This window comes from Leucopleurus acutus (assembly GCF_964270905.1).
Source record: "Leucopleurus acutus genome assembly, chromosome: 2".
NCBI classification, from domain to species: domain Eukaryota; kingdom Metazoa; phylum Chordata; class Mammalia; order Artiodactyla; family Delphinidae; genus Leucopleurus; species Leucopleurus acutus.
This window is the reverse complement of record NC_139143.1, coordinates 98,620,846-98,637,960: the sequence shown is the minus strand read 5'-3', so window position 1 is coordinate 98,637,960 and position 17,115 is coordinate 98,620,846. Positions and strand designations below refer to the sequence as shown.

The 17,115-nt window shown below is 38.0% G+C and overlaps 1 protein-coding gene across 2 annotated transcripts in view; it reads right to left on the bottom strand.

Moving 5' to 3' along the window:
• Positions 1-17,115, bottom strand: part of VAV3 (vav guanine nucleotide exchange factor 3) — a gene marked incomplete at its 5' end in the record, with an annotated part of 392,829 nt that overhangs the window by 305,288 nt on the left and 70,426 nt on the right. For both annotated transcript variants that reach the window (XM_082833520.1, XM_082833521.1), the window contains one exon: positions 3,525-3,641. In XM_082833520.1, the coding sequence (XP_082689646.1) occupies positions 3,525-3,641 (117 nt within the window). The remainder of the gene's footprint in view (positions 1-3,524; positions 3,642-17,115) is intronic.

The window sequence follows — 17,115 nt, the reverse complement described above, 5'->3', positions numbered from 1 at the left end:
AGAGCACCCAAGATGTGTGCTCTTCATTATCCCATTAGTGAAAAGGAAAATTATCATTCATTCGTGTTAACACACGCAGTATCCTAAATATAACTCATGCAGTATCCTAAATCTTTCCTCTCTTTCTAAAGATAAAGTATAATTAGATTCCAAGTGACAGATCACTTGTGCTTTTTAATTTCATATGTTCCTTTGGTGTTTCTCCTGTGAGTTCATCCTTTTCCCTGAGCAAGCAACCACACAGGAGTGAGGTCCAAGCGGACAAGAAAAGCAGAGGGCTGGGAAGTCAGAAGCCCTGAGCGCCAGATCCTGCTCCGTCCCCAAGCAAGAAGAACTTGAAGTCACCACTTAACCTCCCCACCTCCCAGTTTCCTCATCTGAAAACTGGGAACACTTGCTTCCTTCCTTCACAAGACTATTATGAGAATCAAATGAGGTCAGTGATCTGAAACACTCTCCAAGCTTCAAAATGCTAAAAAAAATTAGATACGGTTATTGCAGTTAATATATTCCTAGGTGAAATGGTACCAAGTATACATGGATCCTAGATTTACTATTTGTATGAATTAAGGCAGACAGGGAGCAGAGATATTTTTCATTTTAAATTAATTGAAAAAATTTAATTACGCCTCAAGGAACAGAGAGAAACAAACTAACCTGTCCACATCCTGCTTAAATTGATATTCACAATCCCAGAAATTACTTAGTCTCTAAATTAGCAACCTATTCATTTTTTTTAACTTAAAAATGTTAAACTGGGGCTTCCCTGGTAGCGCAGTGGTTGAGAGTCCGCCTGCCAATGCAGGGGACACGGGTTCGTGCCTGGTCCGGGAAGATCCCACATGCCGCGGAGCGGCTGGGCCTGTGAGCCATGGCCGCTAAGCTCACGCGTCCGGAGCCTGTGCTCCGCAACGGGAGAGGCCACAACAGTGAGAGGCCCGCATACCGCAAAAAAAAAAAAAAAAAAAAAAAAGTTCAACTGCATGAATTGTCCAAGATCCATCACTTACAATCTAGGATTTGTAAATGGGGACAATACTAGAACCTACATGGTGGGACTGATACAAGAATTGAGTCAATACTTGCAAAGCACTTAGGCCCATGCTGGTCCAGGGTACTGGCTATGGGAATGTTTGCTCTGTTGTGCAGCAGTGGAGAACCAGTCAAATCTGGGGTCAAACCACTGCTCCAATCTCTACTAGATATGTGGATTTCAGACACAGGTTTGCTTATCTGTACAAGGAGGAAAATAATACTGGTACGTACACCTCGTAGGGTTGTTATAAGGATTAAAAAATATATTTGAAGATTGAAAAGATATCTGCTACATCAAAAGGGTTCAATAAGTGGTGGCATTGGTGGTTTGGCTTAGAGATTATGTTTAGTAGCAATAATACTGGTAAATTATGGAACAGCCCCTTAAATTCTTTAATTTTCAGTTGTTCATTTAGGTCAAATACAGTTCGGAAGAGAGAGCTGCACCAATCTTGGCAGTAGCAAAAATGTATATAATTTTAAAGTGATAAATATAGGATCAAGTTCTATCCGCAATCCCAGGTTTAATTCTGTTTCAGACCTACCACTGCCAAAATATTTTAAGAAGCCAGAACTATGATTACCCATGAGAAGCATACGGTTAATTCCTTTATATTCAACTTTCTATAACCTCAACTCTCCTACAAAGCTTCCACTGCAGGAAGCTAGCATGCAATGTTATTCCACTAAAACAAAGCCATGCATTTCTAAACAATTTTTATGACTTCACAGTCTTAACACCATTTTGTGCAAATTCGAACAAAAAAAAAAATGAAGAACTTTTTGAGAAGCTTTAAAAAGTCAAGACTTTTCATTTCCCCAAAAGAGACGGAGGAAATAAAGGAAAATCAAAGAAGACTTTTTTTAAAAACTAGGAGGAAAGGTCAAAGAACAGCAAAAGATATCTTTATAAGCTATTAAGGCATTTTTCTGGGCCAACAGCTTAGAGGACTGTCCACTTCACCTGGGATTCTCTCTGATTGCTCTTTGTCTTCATGGCTTCACTTCATGGCCATAGACAAATGTGCCACCACTTCCTTACAAGGAGGCTTGGTTTTCAGTTCCTTATAACTATCACCATATGTTATCCTCCATCACTTTTTTGGACCTCAAGACAAATAAATCACAGCTGGCCAGAGAAAGAGGAATCCTAAAAACCATATCGTTATACCCATTTCCTTTTGTACTTCTTAGTACAAAAGAAGTACATTTCCTTAGACTTCTAAGCGGGAAGGTGGTCTGATGATGGAGAAGACTGCTGAAGTCCAGATCACGAAGTGACCAAGAGCGAACCCACGCCCTCTTTCTCCCTGGGTAGGTTGGCTTCCCCATACTTGCTGCATGTCAGCATCAAATTTTTTACATTTCTGTTTCAAGTTTGTGCTATTTATTCCCATTGCCAAGCAAACTAATCCATTGCTTGCTTTTTATTTTATAATAAAAATATTACACTTAGAGGGGTGGGATAGGGTGGGTGGGAGGGAGGCTCAAGAGGGAGGGGATATGGGGATATACGTATGCATATGGCTGATTTACTTTGTTATATAACAGAAACTAACACAGCATTGTGAAGCAATTATACTCCAATAAAGATGTATAATAAAAATATTACATCTTAAAAATCAAATGAAGTGTCACTCTCAAACAGCCTTTTGATGAGATACTAGCACCTGAATTATCAGAGTAAGAGCAAACTTCTCAAGATCTTTTAGGTTTTTCGCTGCTTATTTTCATAATGCAATTATGACATCAGGGGTTACCTAACTGCCTGACTCTTTTATGGCTTCTCAGACACAAGAAGTTTAACTTTATGCCCAATCACTTCAAAATAAATGAATGTAACTTTTAAAAGCTTGATTTCTATCCTTTTACTTTTGATTCGTTTGAAAGGAAGTCACCTATTATACACAAGTTCTTGGTGTACATATAAGTAATAAGAGCAAACATTAAAACCAATTTACATGTGACAAATATCATTGAAATCTAACAATCTAACATATATCTGCTGAAATCCAAGCAATAGGAGTTACTCAACAATCGCAAACATTTCAGCGATTTCATGTGTTCTGCAAGTCACCTACCCAAATGCCAAAACAGGCAACAGAACATTCTCAACTTCCAAAAATTAGAGGCCTTTCAGGTTTGGAGAAGACTGGAGGGAAAGAATACTGGTCCTCAGTCATGACAGCCCAACGAACTATCTAAAAGGTGGGAAATAGTAGTCCTGCCCTCCGAGATAACCAACAGGAAAAGTTACCTCTGGATAAAAAAATTCCCCTTATACTGCTTTAATTAAAAAAAATAATAATTCTAATCTCATTTGGACAGTTGTTGGTATTATTTTTTTGGCTAAGCCACCTACATGTAAAATTTAACTATATAATGCAGATACCACTTCAGTCACATGTCCTACTTCAAGATAAGAAACAACAGTTATTTGATAAAATGTTCTTGAGTTTAAAAATACATAAAAAATAAAATGTAATTACCTTTCCAAAGTCACGGACATCAAACAAGTCAAACGCCTCAAAGAGTTCACTCTTTCTCATTCCAAACGTCTCGCAACAGGCCGTGAGGAATGTTCTTATGTTCTTCAAACAGAGAAACTGAGGAATGGGAAACAGCTATTAGTATATAGAGAATCATTCTGAATGCTACCTATCCTCTGTCACGCCCAGAATGCTGGGGAAATGCCAACGAAGAATCCATCCACTTTTCAGGTTGTTTTCAATTACTTCTTCATCAGTACTTAAATGATTACCCACTCTCTCCCAGGCACCAGTGACACAGCTGTGAACAAGGCAGACGGAAGTCTGCCCTCAGGATACTTACATCCTAATAAAAGGAGACAGACAAGAACAAACTCAGCAACAAAAACAAAAAAGTAAATATTTTTATTTTCATATGGTGATAAGTGCAATAGAGAAAAATAAAGCCAGGAGGAGGGATCAGGAGTGCTGGGTGAGGCGTGGGGAGCTTCAGCGAGATGGTTAGAGAAGGTGTCAGTGAGAAGGGGACAGATAAGCAGAAGAGATTTGAAGGTGGTAAAGAACCAACCATGCAGAATTACAGGACAGAGTATTCAGACTAAAGTAGCAACCCATGCCAAGGACCTGAGGCAGAAGCTTCTGAGGTTACGTCTGAGGAAGCGGCCAATGTGGGTAGAGCAGAGTGGATGACAAGGAGCAAGGCAGGAAGTGAGCTGGAAAGGCAATGAGGTCAGATGATGAAGGACCCTGTTGGACAGGCTTTTACTCTAAATGAGATGGGAAGTCATTGGAGGCCTTGGGACAGAGTCTGATATTTTAAAAGTTTTGTTTTTCTTTCTTTAAAAAAATTTTATTGAGGTATAGTTGATTTAAAACTATACGTCAATAAAGTTTCAGGTGTACAACATAGTGATTCAAAATTTTTATAGATTATACTCCATTTAAAGTTAAAAAAATACTGGCTGTATTCTGTGTGCTATACAAGATATCCTTGCAGCTTATTTTTTTTCTAATAATACTTAACTCTATATTAAAAATACTACTATTTCAACAAATGATCAACATAAAACATTTAAATGAAATTAGTTTTAGTACTAAATCTTTGAAATCTAGTATACATTTTACACTTAACAGCATATCTCAATTCAGACTAGCCCCATTTCAAGTGTTCTATAGCCATACGTGGCTAGTTGCTGTCATACTGGACAGCACAGTCCTAGAGTTTCAAGTGCAGGTTTGTAAACAGGTCCCTCTCACATATACAAAATATGCACAGACATAGCAAGTACAAACTTTTAGCTGAGCTTTTAAGGCCCTCTATAACGTGCCCCACCATTGCAGTCAGGCTGTTCTCCTTGTTGGTGCTCGTTACTCCATGTTCATTCCTGCCTCTATGCTTGAACTTTGTCGTTCCTCTAGCCAATAAGCCTCTCTCTTTTCCCTTTTCTATTCTAACTCCCAGCCCAGCTACAGTTCCATCTCCTTCTGGACTGCAACAGTTCCTACTGCTCTTTCTTCAGAGCTTCTTTGTTGTTGTTTTGTTTTATTTTTTGAATATAGATCAAAAGGGGCTGGAGCAAGACTAGAGACAGTAATACCAGACAGGAAGCTATTACAATAATCTGGGTGAGAGACAGCCATGGGAAGTCCAGGTGTTCAATTTTGACTCTTAAATTTGAGATGCCTATTAGTCATCCAATGGGACACAGGGCAGCAGACAGCTGGATATACAAGTCTGGAGTTCAGGACACAGGTGTGTACTCCAGACTTAAATCTGAGAGTCTTTAGAGTATACAAAACATTTTTAACCATGATGTTATCTGAGATGACTTTGGGAGAAAGAAGAGGGGAGGAGGGGACCTGGGGCCAGGTCATCTTAGATCAGGAAAAAAGGAGGAGCCCACAAAGGGGCAGAGAAAGAGGAACCAGTAAGGAAGGAGAACAACCAGGTGAACATGTTTTTCCTGAAGCCAAGTAAAGAAGGTGTTTCTAGGAAGAAGGGGTGATAAGCTGTGTCAGCTGCTGCTGCTACTCAAATAAGATTTTGACCAGGTGCTGTCCTGGGAATCTGGCCGTGTGAAGGTTATGGGTGCACCTTGACAAAAGCAGGTTCCATGTGGAGGGTGGGGGTGGGGAAAGGCTGAGCAGAGCAGCTTCAAGAGACAATGGGAAGAGAGAAAGTAAAGATAAAATATAGATTCTTAGGAGTTTTGCTGCAAAAGGGAACAGAGGATTGAGGAGGTAGTCAGAGAGAAAGAGGTCAAGGAAGGGCTTTTTAACAATGGAAGCTGTTACAACATGTTTCTATTTTGACAGGAATAACTTGATAGAGGGGAAAGATGGTCACGCAAGGGAGAGGGACAGTCGCCCAAAGGAAGTCCTTGAGTGGGCAAAGGAGAAGGGTCTGATGCTCAAGCAGAGAAACTGACCTTGAAGAACATGCTCAGCTCATTGATACTAACAGGGACAAGGGGGAAGGCAGACGCTATCACAACTTAGACAACCAACAGAACTTACTTTCAGTATCTAAAATGCAGATCCACCTACGCATAGTACACACATATCCTGAAAGTGAATTTTGGAAATAGTAGTTGCAATGGCACACGTAAAAATAAAATTATTAACCTCCAATAAGTGAGAGATCTATTAGCTAATTATTGCATCTTTGCCTTTTTTTTTTTTTAAAGCACTGTCAATATTTTATTTTGTTGTTCTGTTTTCCATCTTGGTTTGTTTTTTTAATTTGCAGAAAGCACATTTTACTTCTTCAACTTGGGAAAAATTCAGATTTTTCATGGCCTTAACCCAGACATAGTTTTACCCTTTACAGGAATCCTTCTTGAGGCTTAAGTATTTCAGGAGGGGTTAAAACCACAGGGGAAGCATCATAAACCCTTTGAAGTACAAAGGCAGCAGCCAAACTGCACATACAGTTACTGCTTTCATTTTAAAAAATTCATAAGAGACCTTTACAACACGGAACCACTCTACATGTAGCTCTTTCACATAGAATTGCTTATTTACAGATTAAAAGCCTTGCATTCTGCCAAGATAGACAATAATTACTCTCTTGGGGATTATGCAACATCTCTCTTGCAATATTTTTTACATAATTAAGTGCCCAACTCATAGCTCACCAAGGAACAAAGCATAATTGCACATGCTACCCTCTGAAGATTTCACACCAAACTCAAATTTTCCCCGGTACAGGAAAAACTACAGTAGACCTCCATTCAAGTGTTTTGATCATTAATTCAAAAAAGTATCATTACTGAAAGTAAAAAAAAGAAAGAAATGTTGTCATTACTGTATGCATACAAGAGATGATTTAAAAACAGAACTTTCCTTCACTTCTGGAACCAATCTTAACCTTACTCGCCCCTTAACTAATTCAATTCTATTTAATTCCACAAATATTTACTGGATTTGAAGAACATCACTGGTATGCTCTCACATTTCCAGGCAATCATCAAGTTTGGTCACCCCTTTATTTATGTATTTTTTTCAGTCAACAGGTTTTGAATGCCTACAATGTTCTAGACACTGGAAATGCTAAAAATGAGTAAGACAAGCTTCTCTATTAATCACAGTTGGAAATTTTCATAGCTTTCCCAAAATTGGCTAATAACACTAGGATCACACTTCCCTTAATGGCTCTGTGCTAGTACAGGAACAGAGTTGAGGGATGGAGGGAGTGGGCCCTAATGCCATCACAGAAGCCCTGGACAGAGCTGGACCTGTCAACCTGTCTGCCCACCTACCATCAGACTTTTGCTTTGTTTTCCTTACGTTGAACTTTCTCTTTTTCCAGTTTATTTTCTAAAATTTCAAACCAAAAGAAAAGTAGAAAGAATAGTACAATGAACACTCCATTTACACAACAACTGTTAACATACTGCCATATGGGTTTCTGTGTGCCAACCATATCTCTATATATTTATAAAACTTCATATATGAAAGTAAGTTCAGACACCATAACACTTCACTCCTAAATAACTCAACATGCATCTCCTAGGAATGAGGATATTTTCCTAAATACCTACAACACCATTACCACCCCGAGAAGATAAACAACAATTCCATATTATTTCATATCCATTCCATGTCCAAATTTCATCAGTTGCCTACCCCATGTCTTTTTTACACTATCCCACCCATCCACACCCAATCTAGGGATCAATTCCGTTTTACCCATTATATTTGGTTGCTTAATTTTGCAGTATCTTTTAATCTAAAAATTCTGCTGCCTTTTTTTTTTTTTTTAATGACACTGTCTTTTGGAAGAGTCCAGACCTAGGTATCTTATAGAATGTCCCGCATTTGGCATTTGTCAGATTATTTCCTCATGGTGTCATTAAACTTATTTCCCCATCACTTATATTTCCTATGAACCAAAGCTAAGTCAAGATACAAGTTAAACAATATTGGAAAAAATATTTTATACTGTGAACTTCATAGTCCATCATATCAGAAGATACAAAATTTAGGGTAACCCATTATTATTGATGCTAGGCTTGATTACTTGGTTAAGATGGTTATTGTCACATCTCTTTATTGTAAAGGTACATGTTCCCCTTTACATTAATAAAGCCTGGGGGTGATAATTTGTTACCATGTGGCTGTCCTATTTCCCAATAATTTTTCACCATAGACTTAGCATCCACTGATAACCCTTGCTTTGATTATTCCATTTGGGACTGCAAAATTCTATCATTCCTTCCACATTTATTAGCTGGTATTCTCACCTAAAGACAAGCTTCCCCTGTCCTCCACCCTCCTTTTTTAATCTTTGTTTGTGTAATAATTAACTGCCATCATTATTCTTTTTGATGTTCATATTGTCCCAAATTTGGCCACTGGGGGTCTCTTCCGTGACCTTTTGATGACTCCATTAGTCTTTGTTTTCTTACATCAAGCTGTCCCAGGCCCACGTCATATTTTCTCTGCCCAAGTTCTGTAATCAGCCATTTCTCCAAACAGTTCCATTTCAATTTATATGGTAAATGGTAGTATTTAGAAAACAAAGGCTGAGCATCAGACTACCCGCAAATGACATGAGCCAATTATATCAAATGAACCAGTAACTCCACCCTTTGCTTAAGCAATCTATCACTTGCAACAGAAAGAGTTAATGTAAACAAGAATGGCCTAATTGATCTTCAAAATACCTCTCCAAATCCTATCATTTTCTTTATGGAATACCTAATAAGCAAACTCTTATCTCACTTTGTTAAGAAAGAGAAAACTTGAATTCACTTAAGACTGGTGAACAGAGAGTTTCTTTCCGCCTAGGGATGTTGTTGGTGTTTTGACAAGCTGATAGTCCTTTGTAGCATCCACAGCAGCTTAAAACCTTCGGTATTCAGACCCGATGCACAAAGACAGATACACCTCATTATTTCAGTTCATAACCATACCTTACGTTTGACCAAAAATTATATAACTTTGCTAAATCACCTAGTTGATTTATAAGAGAGAACTTTAGGATTTTTTAGAATTTAGGATTAGGATTTTAAAAACCAGAATTAAATAACTCTAGGATTTTTTAAATATTAAATATATCCACACATGATAGTTACCAAAATCAAGGGCACACAAAAGGTCTAAATAGCATTTTCTCTCTTAACAGATATTAATGAGTTGCCTTTTACGAAGTTTCATAAAACGTCATAAAACATCGCCCCCCTCAATTGGGTACTTATTTATTTATTTAATGCTGTCAACCAGTGCTTGGCAGTAGGTTGTTTTTCCTTTTTTTAATTTTTATTTATTTTTTTTTTTATTTTTTATTTTTATTTATTTATTATTTTTTTTTTTTGGCTGCATTAGGTCTTCGTTGCTGCACGCAGGCTTTCTTTAGCTGCGTTAAGCGGGGGCTACTCTTCATTGTGGTGCGTGAGCTTCCCATTGTGGTGGCTTCTCTTGTTATGAAGCACAGGCTCTAGGCACGCGGGCTTCAGTAGTTGCGGCATGTGGGCTCAGTAATTGTGGCTCGTGGGCTCTAGAGCACAAGCTCAGTAGTTGTGGCGCACGGGCTTAGTTGCTCCAAGGCATGTGGGATCTTCCCGGACCAGGGATAGAACCTGTGTCCCCTGCATTCGCGGGCAGATTCTTAACCACTGCGCCACCAAGGAAGCCTGGTTAATTGAATGAAACTGTCAAGAACTGGGTATTCTTAAAAAAAAAAAAAAATATGACCCAAACTCTGCCCTCAAAAGAGATATTGTAGTCCAGCAAAGCGTACAGACAAGTGAACACGCAGTTACATAACAACATGGCAAATGCTATGAAGACAGCATTCAAAGGTCCCTCGGGAGTCCTGGAGTATCAGAGACAGCCTTCTGGAGTAAGCGATCAAGGATGACTCCCACTCACTGCAGGGTGAGTGGGAGTCAGCCACAAAAAGAGGGGGAGTCGTTGATGTTCAGGGAGCAGAAGGGAAAGTGCCAGACTTGGGGTGTGAGGGTGTCCAGGTATAACGGCACAGGATGGCATGAGGATGAGACAAGACAGAGAATGGACTGGTGGGGGCGGGGGAAGGGGTTCAGAATGGACACAACCCTCTGGGGGGCAGTGAGAGCAGGAATGGACAGGGGAGCTGGGACTTACTGAGCAAGCCCAAGGGATGTGGGCTTTATCCTAGAAGAAACATTGAGGTTTTTAAATAGGAGAGTTGGAATTCTCAGTTTTGCATTGTATGACTACTGTAGTCATTTTTGAGTGTTTGCTATGTACCAAGCTCTATGCTAAATGTTTATGTCTTTTCATCCTCACAACACCTCAATCAGGAAAGTTTTATTTTTTTTCTTTCGTATATACAGAGGCTTAGACATTTACCCAACTTTATATAACTGCATATGCCAAAGTAATGGAGTCATAATTCAAATCCAGACATTCTGGCTACAGAGCCTATATCCTTATGGACTCTGTTATACTAGCTCCATTTTGAAGTGTGCAGAATTAACCGTTTTTCTTTTCTCTTTATTAAGGAGATTATTTGGAGTAGATAAGACAAGAATAGGATGCTGTCATATTCACTTAAGGAAAAAAATCATGGTGATTTGGACTAGGATGGTAGAAGGAGAAAGGGAAAGAACTCTGTAAGGTAATATGGAAAGGAAATACCTGGTAACTGATTGAATATGGGTGGGGTGAAGGGAGTGAGGGAGAAAAGAAGAATTAAGAATCATACCCAGAGCTCTGTCCTGAACACTGCAAGGACACTGGGGGTGTTCCCTGAAAATGGTAACTTAGCAAGTTAGGGAACAGGGTATGTGGAAAGGGGCCACAAATTGAGTCAATTAATTCTTGTCTTTATCTGAAAAGGCCTGGTAAGGAGACACTCCACAGCCTCTGTCTCAGGTATATCCAGTAACAAGTAACACATTCTAATATAGCCCACAGTCTTCAGTCACCATGCTCACCCTCTCTGCTCCTTCAGAAATTCATCAACAGCTTGCTTATTTATTACGGGTTGAAAAGCACTCAGTAAAGATGCAGAAAACCTTCAAAGAAGAAAGCTTAACACGTTCAAGGTCTGAGACACCCTGAAAATTATACATCAGGCCGGAGCTCTCTAGATTAGAAAATGTTTCATAACCAAATAGCTATCACAACAGAAGAAGCTAATTGGCTTTTCACGGCCCTGCCTCTTAATCTTAGCACTTCAATGCTAGTGATACTGATGTTACAGAAAGGAAACATTTAAAGGTCAGGCTGCTAAAGTTCACTATAAAATGCTTAAAAACTCTCTTTTCCCTCTACTCCTTTTATAAAGTATATGGTTTCCTTTCCCTCTATGTGTGTAGAAACCATTTTGACTTTTCTCAACAATATGAATGCAAACAGGATCGCTTCCCTTTTTTATTTGAAAGAATAAACATGTACTTCTCTAAAATTGTTGGCAATAATGGTCTAAAGTTAACTGAGGCTACGTAACAGGAAAAACCTCCACAGCTTAGGAAATGAGTTATTTCCCTCTCAGCTGAGAAATGGTATCTTGTGGGAAGGTCGACAATTTCTAATACAGCTTCACAACCCTGCAGACGTGCTGACTTACTATAATTTTCATAGGAACCACCAACAGCCAGGCTGTCAGACAAGGAAGTCTTCAGGGTCTCATTTCGTGGTGGGCCACTCATCTCATTTGAAGGAAAGTCTCTGAATTTGAGATTTTGGCATAATTCAAATTATGAGTGGCCATTAACAGGCTGATTGACAGTTTTGAAGGCACAGAAGAGACCACGATGAAGCTCATCAACAAATATTAAGGTACAAGGAGAGCTTTCCTTCTTAGCTGAGCCTCTGTGTAGACATACTCAAGCCTCTGCCTAGTACCCCTGTCAGATTCTAACTCCTCCTAACTGCTCACCTTTTGTAGAACTAGCAGGCAGGAAGGCATGGAAGGGAAATATTAAGAAATCAAGTTTCTCCCCTTACTGGGGTTTTCTACCTCTATCCCTTTTGCCATATCTTCCCCTCTCCCTCTACATCTGTCTTTTAAAATTAGGTCAGCTAAATCTTACATCTTTTGGAAATTTTTTTTTAAAAAGAAAGAAAAGAAGAATAATTTTTATTTGTATGAGGACCTCATTTGTCCCTTTCGCTTGTGAGTTAGTAGGTCCCCATAGAAGAGGCATCATCACCATTGTTCTATGAAGAAATCATATCTACAGATGCCTTCTGAATAATTATAAAATAATTATGCTGAACTCAGCATCAATTCAGGACTGCACAATATCTTGAGTTTTCCTCTTGATCCTATTATTACAAATACATGAAGAGCTTGAAGGACACTCAGGAAGAAGACCAGAAATGGAGAAGGACCTTTTCTTAGCTCCAATTTTGCACTCAAGTCCCTAAACTAAAACTGCCATATTTTCAGTAAACTAAAAGCCAATATTTCCACTCTGATTATTGTCCAGGCTGCAATTAATTTTTAGAGGATAAAATTTTTTTAATCAAAAATATAATAATTTAATAACGTAAATTTACAGGGTTTTTTTTTGGATTCTCACAAAAATTCTTTATGATAGAGTAGATACAATTCTTATTTTACACACAAAAAAATCATTACTTAAAGAAGTGAATTGACTATCCCAATATATAAACAGCACGTGTCAGCATACAGACTTTTTTTTGAATTTTTGAATTTTATTTTATTTTTTTATACAGCAGTTTCTTATTAGTTATCCAGTTTATACACATCAGTGTATACATGTCAATCCCAATATCCCAATTCATCACACCACCACCTCCACCCCCCCGCCGCTTTCCCCCCTTGGTGTCCATACATTTGTTCTCTACACCTGTGTCTCAACTTCTGCCTTTCAAACTGGTTCATCTGTACCATTTTTCTAAGTTCCACATATATGTGATAATATACGATACTTGTTTTTCTCCTTCTGGCTTACTTCACTCTGTATGAGAGTCTCTAGATCCATCCACGTCTCAACAAATGACTCAATTTCGTTCCTTCTTATGGCTGAGTAATATTCCATTGTATATATGTACCACATCTTCTTTATCCATTCGTCTGTTGATGGGCATTTAGGTTGCTTCCATAACCTGGCTACTGTAAATAGTGCTGCAATGAACATTATGGTACATGATTCTTTTGAATTATGGTTTTCCATAATTCCCAGGGTATATACCCAGTAGTGGGATTGCTGGGTCATATGGTAATTCTATTTTTAGTTTTTTAAGGAACCTCCATACTGTTCTCCATAGTGGCTGTATCAATTTACATTCCTACCAACAGTGCAAGAGGGTTCCCTTTTCTCCACACCCTCTCCAGCATTTGCTGTTTGTAGATTTTCCGATGATTCCCATTCTAACTGGTGTGATGTCTTTATTGTAGTTTTGATTTGCATTTCTCTAATAATTAGTGATGTTGTGCAGCTTTTTGTGTGCTTCTTGGCCATCTGTATGTCTTCTTTGGAGAAATGTCTATTTAGGTCTTCTGCCCATTTTTGGATTGGGTTGTTTGCTTTTTTAATATTGAGCTGCATGAGCTGTTTATATATTTTGGAGATTAATCCTTTGTCCACTGATTCGTTTGCAAATATTTTCTCCCATTCTTAGGGTTGTCTTTTTGTCTTGTTTATGGTTTCCTTTGCTGTGCAAAAGCTTTTAAGTTTCATTAGGTCCCATTTGTTTATTTTTGTTTCTATTTCCATTACTCTAGGAGGTGGATGCAAAAATATCTTGCTGTGATTTATGCCAAAGAGTGTTCTTCCTATGTTTTCCTCTAAGAGTTTTATAGTGTCCAATCTTACATTTAGGCCTCTAATCCATTTTGAGTTTATTTTTGTGTATGGTGCTAGGGAGTGTTCTAATTTCATTCTTTTACATGTAGCTCTCCAGTTTTCCCAGCACCAGTTATTGAAGAGACTGTCTTTTCTCCACTATATATCCTTGCCTGCTTTGTCATAGATTAGTTGACCATAGGTGCGTGGGTTTATCTCTGGGCTTTCTATCTTGTTCCGTTGATCTATGTTTCTGTTTTTGTGCCAGTACCATATTGTCTTGATTACTGTAGCTTTGTAGTATAATATGAAGTCAGGGAGTCTGATTCCTCCAGCTCCGCTTTTTTCCCTCAAGACTGCTTTGGCTATTCAGGGTCTTTTGTGTCTCCATACAAATTTTAAGATTTTTTTGTTCTGGCTCTGTAAAAACTGCCATTGGTAATTTGATAGGGATTGCATTGAATCTGTAGATTGCTTTGGGTAGTATGGTCATTTTCACAATATTGAGTCTTCCAATCCAAGAACATGGTATATCTCTCCATGTGTTGGTATCATCCTTAATTTCCATCATCAGTGTCTTATAGTTTTCTGCAAACAGGTCTTTTGTCTCCTTAGGTAGGTTTATTCCTAGGTATTTTATTCTTTTTGTTGCAATGGTAAATGGGAGTGTTTCCTTAATTTCTTTTTCTGATTTTTCATCATTAGTATATAGGAATGCAAGAGATTTCTGTGCATTAATTTTGTATCCTGCAACTTTACCAAATTCATTGATTAGCTCTAGTAGTTTTCTGGTGGCATCTTTAGGATTCTCTATGTATAGTATCATGTCATCTGCAAACAGTGACAGTTTTACTTCTTCTTTTCGAATCTGTATTTCTTTTATTTCTTTTTCTTCTCTGACTGCCATGGCTTGGACTTCCAAAACTATGCTGAATAACAGTGGTGAGAGTGGACATCCTTGTCTTGTTCCTGATCTTAGAGGAAATGCTTTCAGTTTTTCACTGTTCAGAATGATGTTTGCTGTGGGTTTGTCGTATATGGCCTTTATTATGTTGAGGTAGGTTCCCTCTATGCCCACTTTCCTGAGAGTTTTTACCATAAATGGGTGTTGAATTTTGTCAAAAGCTTTTTCTGCATCTATTGAGATGATCATATGGTATTTTTTCTTCAATTTGTTAATATGATGTATCACATTGATTGATTTGCATATATTGAAGAATCCCTGCATCCCAGGGATAAATCCCACTTGATCATGGTTCATGATCCTTTAATGTGTTGTTGGATTCTGTTTGCTAGTATTTTGTTGAGGATTTTTGCATCTATATTCATCAGTGATATTGGTCTGTAATTTTTTTTTTTGTAGTATCTTTGTCTGGTTTTGGTAGCAGGGTGATGGTGGCCTCATAGAATTAGTTTGGGAATGTTCCTTCCTCTGCAATTTTCTGGAAGAGTTTGAGAAGGATGGGTGTTAGCTCTTCTCTAAATGCTTGATAGAATTCACCTGTGAAGCCATCTGGTCCTGGACTTTTGTTTGCTGTAAGATTTTTAATCACAGTTTCAATTTCAGTGCTTGTGATTGGTCTGTTCATATTTTCTATTTCTTCCTGGTTCAGTCTTAGAAGGTTATAACTTTCTAAGAATTTGTCCATTTCTTCCAGGTTGTCCATTTTATTGGCATAGAGTTGCTTGTAGTAGTCTCTTAGGATGCCTTCTATTTCTGCGGTGTCTGTTGTAACTTCTCCTTTTTCACTTTTAATTTTACTGATTTGAGTCCTCTCCCTCTTTTCCTTGATGAGTCTGGTTAATCGTTTATCAATTTCATTTATCTTCTCAAAGAACCAGCTTTTAGTTTTATTGATCTTTGCTACTGTTTTGTTTCTATTTCATTTATTTCTGCTCTGATCTTTACGATTTCTTTCCTTCTGCTAACTGGGTTTTGTTTCTTCTTCTTTCCCTAGTTCCTTTAGGTGTAAGTTTAGATTGTTTATTTGAAATTTTTCTTGTTTCTTGAGGTAGGCTTGTATAGCTATAAACTTCCCTCTTAGAACTGCCTTTGCTGCATCCCATAGGTTTTGGATTATCGTGTTTTCATTGTCATTTGTCTCTAGGTATTTTTTGATTTCCCTTTGATTTCTTCAGTGATCTCTTGGTTATTTAGTAACGTATTGTTTAGCCTCCATGTGTTTGTGTTTTTTACATTTTTTTTCCGTGTAATTCATTTCTAATCTCATAGCAGTGTGGTCAGAAAAAATGCTTGATATGATTTCAATTTTCTTAAATTTACTGAGGCTTGATTTCTGACCCAAGATGTGATCTATCCTGAAGAATGTTCTGTGAGCACTTGAGAAGAAAGTGTAATCTGCTGTTTTTGGATGGAATGTCCTATAAATATCAATTAAATCTATCTGGTCTACTGTGTCGTTTAAAGCTTGTGTTTCCTTATTAATTTTCTGTTTGGATGATCTCTCCATTGGTGTAAGCGAGGTGTTAAAGTCCCCCACTATTACTGTGTTACTGTCAATTTCCTCTTTTATAGTTGTTAGCAGTTGCCTTATGTATTGGGGTGCTCCTGTGTTGGGTGCGTATATATTTATAATTGTTATATCTTCTTTTTGGATTGATCCCCTTGATCATTATGTAGTGTCCTTCCTTGTCTCTTGTAACATTCTTTATTTTAAACTCTATTTTATCTGATATGAGTATTGCTACTCCAGTTTTCTTTTGATTTCCATTTGCATGGAATATCTTTTTCCATCCCCTCACTTTCAGTCTGTATGTGTCCCTAGGTCTGAAGTGGGTCTCTTGTAGACAGCATATATATGGGTCTTGTTTTTGTATCCATTCAGCAAGCCTGTGTCTTTTGGTTGGAGCATTTAATCCATTCACATTTAAGGTAATTATTGATATGTATGTTCCTATGATGATTTTCTTAATTGTTCTGCGTTTGTTTTTGTAGGTCCTTTTCTTCTCTTGTGTTTCCCACTTAGAGAAGTTCCTTTAGCATTTGTTGTAGAGCTGGTTTGGTGCTGAATTCTCTTAGTTGTTGCTTGTCTGTAAAGCTTTTAATTTCTCCTTTGAATCTGAATGAGATCCTTGCTGGGAAATCTTGGTTGTAGATTCTTCCCTTTCATCACTTTAAGCATATCATGCCACTCCCTTCTGGCTTGTAGAGTTTCTGCTGAGAAATCAGCTGTTAACCTTATGGGGGTTCCCTTGTATGTTATTTGTCATTTTTCCCTTGCTGCTTTCAATAATTTTTCTTTGTCTTTAATTTTTGCCAGTTTGACTACTATGTGTCTTGGTGTGTTTCTCCTTGGGTTTATCCTGTATGGGACTCTCTGTGC